Source organism: Triticum dicoccoides, chromosome 1B (assembly GCF_002162155.2).
Source record: "Triticum dicoccoides isolate Atlit2015 ecotype Zavitan chromosome 1B, WEW_v2.0, whole genome shotgun sequence".
In the NCBI taxonomy this organism is placed as follows: domain Eukaryota; kingdom Viridiplantae; phylum Streptophyta; class Magnoliopsida; order Poales; family Poaceae; genus Triticum; species Triticum dicoccoides.
Window position 1 is genome coordinate 21,666,501 of NC_041381.1, and position 7,870 is coordinate 21,674,370.

General features: G+C 42.3%; 1 protein-coding gene across 1 annotated transcript; it reads left to right on the plus strand.

Annotated features, from left to right (window-relative positions):
• Positions 1-5,334: 5,334 nt before the first annotated feature.
• Positions 5,335-7,449, plus strand: LOC119314446 (scarecrow-like protein 9). The gene has a single exon (XM_037589170.1). The coding sequence runs from the start codon at positions 5,335-5,337 to the stop codon at positions 7,447-7,449; it is 2,115 nt and encodes a 704-aa protein (XP_037445067.1).
• Positions 7,450-7,870: the final 421 nt, after the last annotated feature.

Sequence of the window (7,870 nt, forward strand, 5' to 3'; positions counted from 1 at the left end):
CACAGTTCTCTCCCCAGCCAATAGCAACCATGGACAAAACCAAGTTCAGATTGCTGCATGGGGTAGCCCTCAACACCTAATCAGATCAAATGATGCCCTTCAATACATAAGCCAGATACCGATGGAAGATATCGATGAGACGGTCAACATATGCCAAGGGGAGGCTGCTCTCCAGGCTGCTGAAAAGCCATTCCGTGACATTCTTGGGGAGGTATACGCGCCGGCGACTAACTGTACACAAATACATAGCAACAACAAACCAGACAACCCTGATAAGAGTGGTACCACATGTTACAAGAGGCTATGGAGCACAAGCTTCAGTAATAACTGTTCCAGTTACAGCGTGTTACAGCCCTTAACAAACCTGTTGATACCATATAACGACAATAGGAGTCTTTCTCTAGAAAACAGGCCGTCGATAAGTGTTGGAATGACTTCTAGATCTGGTTTCCCTGCTTGCATTGTCAGAGAAGAGGCACCGAGGAGGCAACGGTGTTTGCTCCACATATTGGCAAGCTGGTGATATATTTAGAGAATGACATACTTTCTATTTCCAAACTGACTATAAAGGAGATAGTAGGAAAGAGGAGCGAAAATTGGGATATCTTGGAAGGAAGGAGCAATAAACATCTTGTCTTCACCACTTGTGCAATAAATCCAAATGAAAATTTTGACCGAGTTCTGCTATGCTATGGTTGGAAGAGTTCTGATCAAACAACAAGACTAACAAGAGGGATGGAAGTGGAAGGAAACAAGAATTCAGTGAAAGGCCGGAGCAAAGGACGACAGAAGTTAAGGGCCAGGATGCAACCGAGGAAAGAGTTGTTTGATCTTAGGACTCTCCTCATCCATTGCGCACAAGCTGTGGCACAAGACAGCTACCTGTTGGCCAGTGAACTACTATTGAAGATAAGACAACACACTTCGGCAGATGGTGATTGTACTCAGAGACTAGCATTTTACTTGGCGGATGGCCTTGAGGCACGCTTGGCTGGGAGCGGGAGTCAGGTATATCACACCCTCATGGAGAGGCGAACAAGTCCCACGGATTGGTTAGAGGCTTACAGCATTTTCGTTGCAACTTGCCCTTTTGTGAGGATGTCATATTACTTTGCAAGCCAAACTATTCTTGATGTCTCAAAAGGGCAACCAAGGGTGCACATCATTGATTTTGGCATCGGCTATGGCTTTCAGTGGCCATTAATGATTCAGAAGTTTGCACAACAAGAAGAGGGAGCCCCTAAGCTTCGGATCACAGGTATAGATGTTGCTCAGCCAGGTTTTCGCCCCTGTGAAATGATCGAGGAGACAGGGAAGCGGTTGGCTGATTATGCAAACATGTTCCAGGTACCTTTTCAATATCAGGGCATTGCTGCTTCAAGATGGGGCGCCATTAAAATTGAGGATCTTAACATTGACGAGGATTAAGTTCTCATAATCAACTGGATATTCCGGATGAAGAATATTGGTGATGAAACCGATGGCATAAATAGTGCAAGGGACGAGGTGCTGATAACTATGAGGAGGGTGAACCCAAAGGTCTTTATTTCTGGCACTGTGAACGGGTTACATAGTTCTCCCTTCTTCACGCAACAATTCAAAGAAGTTATGCTCCATTACTCTTCAGCATTTGACATGCTTGATGCAAATGCTCCACGGGATAATGAAGCAAGAAAGATGCTTGAGAGGATCCCATTTGGGTGGGATGCACTTAACATAATAGCATGTGAGGATGCAGAATGGACTCACAGGCCAGAAAGTTACAGGCAGTGGCAAGGAAGGTTCCTCAAGGCTAGGTTCCAGTAGCTTCCCGTAGATCAACTCATCTTAAAGAACATAGTACACTTGAAGAACTTACATTATCATGAAGAATTCTTTGCTGTTGAAGATTGCGGCTGGCTGCTACAAGGATGGAAAGGGAGAGTGATGTATGCTATATCCAAATGGAAACCTGATGAAACATACGATGATCAGTAAGATCCAACAGTTTATCAAGTGCACAAACATATCAGCAACTTACCGCCTCTGTAGCTACTCACATGATTCTCAACGCAACGGTACTTTATACTAGTATATCTTGGAAGAAGATGGGATGATGATTTGACTGCTGATATTCAACATGTTTTGATTTTGTCCAAATGTGCAACTTCACAATCATATATGTAGCAGAAGACAACTGTGCGATACTTTGCTTCTGCCGCTCCATTTAATTTCTGAACAAAGTGGTCGGGGAAATGCTCTGTAAGCGAGTCTGGTGTTCTTTTATCTATGCGTACTTGGTTATTTTTTTGGTCTGTGTATTGGGCCTACAAGACATGAGATTAGTGGAAATACCATACCTTGGCACTGGATTTGTTGTAAATTACAGTAGAATATTGCACTGCCCATCTCTCAAAACCGGCGATATGGAAGATCAGAGGATTCTCATTTCTGATTTGAAGGCGGAAATTGTACTTAATATAAAAAAGGTTCTAATAGAATGCACTAATGTAATCAGTCAAACTTCTAAAATTTTAACTACGCGCATCATTTTAACCATCCGGATTAGAAATTTGAAAATCATATGCACAGATTTTTCTCAAAAAAGACATGAGCTCCCGGTTCCCGAGGGGACTACCAAATCACTAGGGCCACAGAGATACGGGGAGGGAGGGATCTTGGACTTGGAGGCGGGCGCAAAGGGTGGGGTGGTGGAGGCCAAGGTCGGCCAAGGAGCGCGAGGAGAAGAGCCTCTCCGCTTCATCTTCCTCCGCCTTTGGCGCTGTTGGAGCCCCCGCCGCTGGCGACCAGCGAAGCTTCCTCTTGGCGGCCATGGAGAGAGAGGTCGCGTAGGAGAGGAGAGTGGAGGCGTTTTCTGCCTTCGGAGAGCATTTACGCACTTTCTCAACTGCTGAGTCATGTTTTAACTAGGCCTGGGCCCTGGGGCCTCGGCTGTGTCACGTTAGCCTTCACACAGTAAGTTATTATTAGGTGAACAAGATGAAAGTTTTATATAGCCCCTCAAAAAAAGGGGAAAGTTTTATGGAGTATATTATTAGGTGAGCAAGTTACAATGGTTGTTCATATAGGCATCAACACAAGGTCGCATTCACACAACCCAGGTGAAAACCAAGCACAAAGTATATAGTTAGTGGTTTCTAAAAAAATACTCCCTCCGTTCCAATTTACTCATCGTGGTTTTAGTTCAAACTAAAATCACGATGAGTAAATCGGAACGGAGGGAGTAGGTAGTTAGTGAAGATGGTGGTACCTCCATCCCATCGGAAATCAAATTTAAGGTTCAATTAGTTGTCTATCTTATCAAACCAGTTTCTATTTTCATAGTGTGTGATGTATTTTCATAGTCTTACCCGAGTTATTGATTCGAGAAAAAGAGCAAACTCATGCACAGCCAATAAAAATTAGTATTATCTTTCCTTTCTCACACACAAAAAATAATAATGATGCTTACCCTTTGAAATCAAAGGAAGTACAAACACTGCCTGTCCATTTCTGTAATTTTCTTCAAGGTAAACAACATGTGTTCTTTTGTTGCGTGATTTATATATATTTTTAAAATGGGGGCAAAAGATATGTCTAAGAATAGAGTTTTACAATCATCCCTTACAACACCGCATGACAATTACTCACGCAATACAATTTTTCCAAGCTTCTTTGCACCCTTGGTGACCCATAGCTGGGCCTCCTCCATGATGATGTTGAGGACTATTGGGGGCAGCACACTTTTGTGCCGAAAGACACGGGCGAGGCCATAGCTTTTCTATATGGAATGTTCATGCTGGTTCTACTATCCCACCAATGTTTGACGGAACCCTTTAAATGCCAAGATGTAATTTATCAAACTAATTAATGTTGTTGATGTCGATGGAGCCCTCCAAATGACAAGAAGGTGAAATCTATTAGTTACTAATGGCCGCGAACACGTCTAATATATCACATATATGTGACCAATCTCAAAACCTTTATACGATACCACTATACCAATATCGAAACACAAAGAAAATAATTACAGAAAAAACTGATGGTTTAATGACATACTAAAGTACAACAAACTACACTCCAAAAATTCAGTCATTATATATATCAACTACCAAATGAAAAAAAATACAAGTTTTTTGAATAGTGCCTCCTTTTTTCTTTCAATTACGTCCAAAATTTTAACAGATTTTTGTTTTATTTTCTTCTAGTATTTATTTTGGCCTGTTCTCCTAGTATTATAGATTGAATCTGTATGTGCATTTTCATGACATAATAACTAGTAATCTTGTTGATGTTGTAACTAACATTCAGAGGCATTTACACTCCTTAAACATTTGGTACAACTGTATGACTCAAGCCTTGGTAAAATACTCCAGGTACGGCAGAACATAAGTGTCAGACTATCTAGGCACCAACAATTCAACTTTGAACTAATAACATAATCAAAAAGAAATCTGATTATTTTACTGAGATGAAGTACAACAAGCTATCCTCGAAAAATTCGACCAAGACCATTATATGTATCAACTAGTGCATCTCAGTATATATCAACACCAATTCTCAGTGGGAAAGAAAGAAAAAATTCTTCAAATAGTGCATCTCCTTTCGATTAACTCGGATTTTTAACGACTCAATTAGGAACCTTAATAATATTGATACCCAGGAAAGCGTTCCTAATAAACACTTTTTTATACCTCTGATGCACAGCTGGGCATAGAACTAATCACGGGATAATTGCTTGTAATCTGGACCATTCTCTATCACAATCTTATGACGTTGGGAACAAAGCCATAAGGTAGAGGAACGACAAAATTAGTTCACATCAACCTCACTACTCTTATTTCATAGTCCACATCCTTGCTACTCTTCTCCCAAAGCATTGGATCTGATGTTGTTGTTGCTGCTGCTGCTGCTTGATAACCAAGGTGTGTGCTTCCCTACTTTTGCTACTTGCTCAGGTCAGATGAGGAGCCTCCTACAAATAAAAAGGAATAGTGGTATTAGGCACGTCGTAGATTCAAAATCATTTTAGTCGCGCTGTTTCTGTTATGGATGCTTAAACATTCTATGTTTAACCGGCTAAAACAGTTGTTCTTGTGTCTGCAAGCCTATGGATTTTTTTCCAATCAGTATGGCATGCAAAAACAATCATAAGTTGAATCTCTAATAAAAAGGAAGAAACAGAACTGCGTTTTGCGAGATTATAGCACATGAGCAAGGTGAACGGAAATTCATCTCACATAATTTAGTTTCCATTTCCCTTTTTTCTTCGTCTAGAAAACAAGCTGATTCATTTTCTGTGGAACAAAGAGGCATCATATATCTCATATTGAGGTGGAAATTAGACTTTCCACAATGGCAACTAAACCTTTCCGTGACAAGCTGGACACCGTCGCAGCAACCGACCAACCATACGATGGTGATTCCCCATCCCAGCAGCAACTCAACGTGTACAACCACGACCTGAGTGGTCCACATGCCACATTTTTCTCCCCAGCCAACCAGGCAAGTGTCAACAACAACCATGGACAAAACCAATTTCAGATTGCTGCAGGGGGTAGCCCTGAGCACCGCTGTATCAGATCAAATGATGCCCTTCACTACATAAGCCAGATGCTGATGGAAGACGTCGACGAGAGGGTCGACATATGCCAAGGGGAGGCTGCTCTCCAGGCTGCTGAGAAGCCATTCCGTGACATTCTTGGGGAGGTATACTCGCCGGCTACTAACTGTCCGTCAATGCACAGCAACAGTAAATCAGACAACCCTGATAAGAGTGGTACCAACTTTTACAAGAGGCTCTGGAGCACAAGCTTTAGTAATGACTGTTCCAGTTGCAACGTGTTACAGCCCTTAACAAACCCGCCGAGTCCATATATCTACAATAGGAGTCTTTCTCAACAAAACAATCCATCAATAAGTGTTGGACCGACTTCTAGATCTGGTTTCCCTACCTTGCAATGTCAGAGAGGTGTCGAGGAGGCAACTATGTTAGCTCCAAGTATCGATAAGCTAGTGATATATTTAGAGAATGGCATACTTTCTATTTCCAAACTGACTACAAAGGCAAAAGTAGGAGAGATGAGCGAAAACTGGGATATCTTGGAAGGAAGGAGCAATAAACATCATGCCATCACCCCTTGTGCAATAATTCAAAATGAGAATTTCAACCGAGTTCTGCTATGCTATGGTCGGAAGAGTTTTGATCAAATAACAAGACTGCAAGAAAGCATGGCAGAGACAGGAAACAAGAATCCACAGAAAAGCCAGAGCAAAGGACGTCGGAAGCTATGGGCTAGGAAGCAACCGAGGAAAGAGTTGGTTGATGTCAGGACTCTCCTCGTCCATTGTGCACAAGCTGTGGCGGAAGAAAACCACCTGTTGGCCAGTGACCTCCTAAAGAAGATAAGACAACACTCTTCAGCAGATGGTGACTGTAATCAGAGACTGGCATTTTACTTGGCGGGTGGCCTCGAGGCACGCTTGGCTAGAATCGGGGGTCAGGTTTATCGCAACCTCATGGAAAAGCGAAAAATTACCACAGATTGGTTAGAGGCTTACAGCCTTTTTCTTGCAGCTTGCCCTTTCAAAAGGGCGTCATACTACTTTGCCAACCAAACTATTCTTGATGTCTCACAAAGGCAACAAAGAGTCCACATCATCGATTTTGGCATCAGCTTCGGCTTTCAGTGGCCGTTAATGATTCAAATGTTTGCACGGCAAGAAGGGGGAGCACCTAAGCTTCGGATCACAGGTATAGAAGTTCCTCGGCCAGGTTTGCGCCCCTGTGAAATGATCGAGGAGACGGGGAAGCGGTTAGCTGATTATGCAAACATGTTCAATGTACCTTTTCAGTATCAGGGCATTGCCGCTTCAAGATGGGACACCATTAAAGTTGAGGATCTTAACATTGATGAGGATGAAGTTCTCATAATCAACTGCATATTTCGGATGAAGAATCTTGGTCATGAAACCGAAGCCATAAATAGCACAAGGGATGAGTTAATGAAAACCATGAGGAGGGTAAACCCAAAGGTTTTTATTTCTGGCACAGTGAATGGGTTACATAGTTCTCCCTTCTTCATACAACGATTCAAAGAGGTTGTGCTCCATTACTCTTCAATGTTTGATATGCTTGATACAAATGTTCCATGGGATAATGAAGCAAGAAAGATGATTGGGAGGATCCTATTTGGGCGGGATGCACTTAACATCATAGCATGTGAGCATGCAGAAAGGACTAGGGCGAAAAGTTATAGGCAGTGGCAAGCAAGGTTCCTCAAGGCTGGGTTCCAACAGCTTCCTGTTGATCCAGCCATCTTAAAGAACATAGTACACATGAAGAACTTACATTATCATGAGGAATTCTTTGCTGTTGAAGATTGCGGCTGGCTGCTACAAGGATGGAAAGGGAGGGTACTTTATGTTGTATCTAAATGGAAACCTAATGAAACATATTATGATCAGTAAGATTCACAGTTTTTCAAGTGCACAAAAATCTCGGCAACTTACAGTATGGGTAAGATTCACAGTGTGAAAACTGGCGATATGGATGATGAGAGGATTCTCATTTCTGATTCCAAGACGGGAATTGCAGTTAGTTAATATAAACAAGGCTCCACCACATGAATACAATAGATTGCAGTTAATGTTCACATATTATTACTCTCTCCGTATCACAACTATAGGTGACATGTCTTCTGTCAAACTTCTACTTTGCACTACGAAATTTGAAGATCATATGTACAGATTTTTTTTTCTCAAAACATTCGTGGATGACATTAGGGGGTGAGCCCCCTCCGCCGCGTCTTCCTTGTCCTACGCATTCGCATTCGCCGCCGCCGGTGGCGGCGACCTACAGAGCTTCCTCGTGGCAGCCATGGAGAGAAAG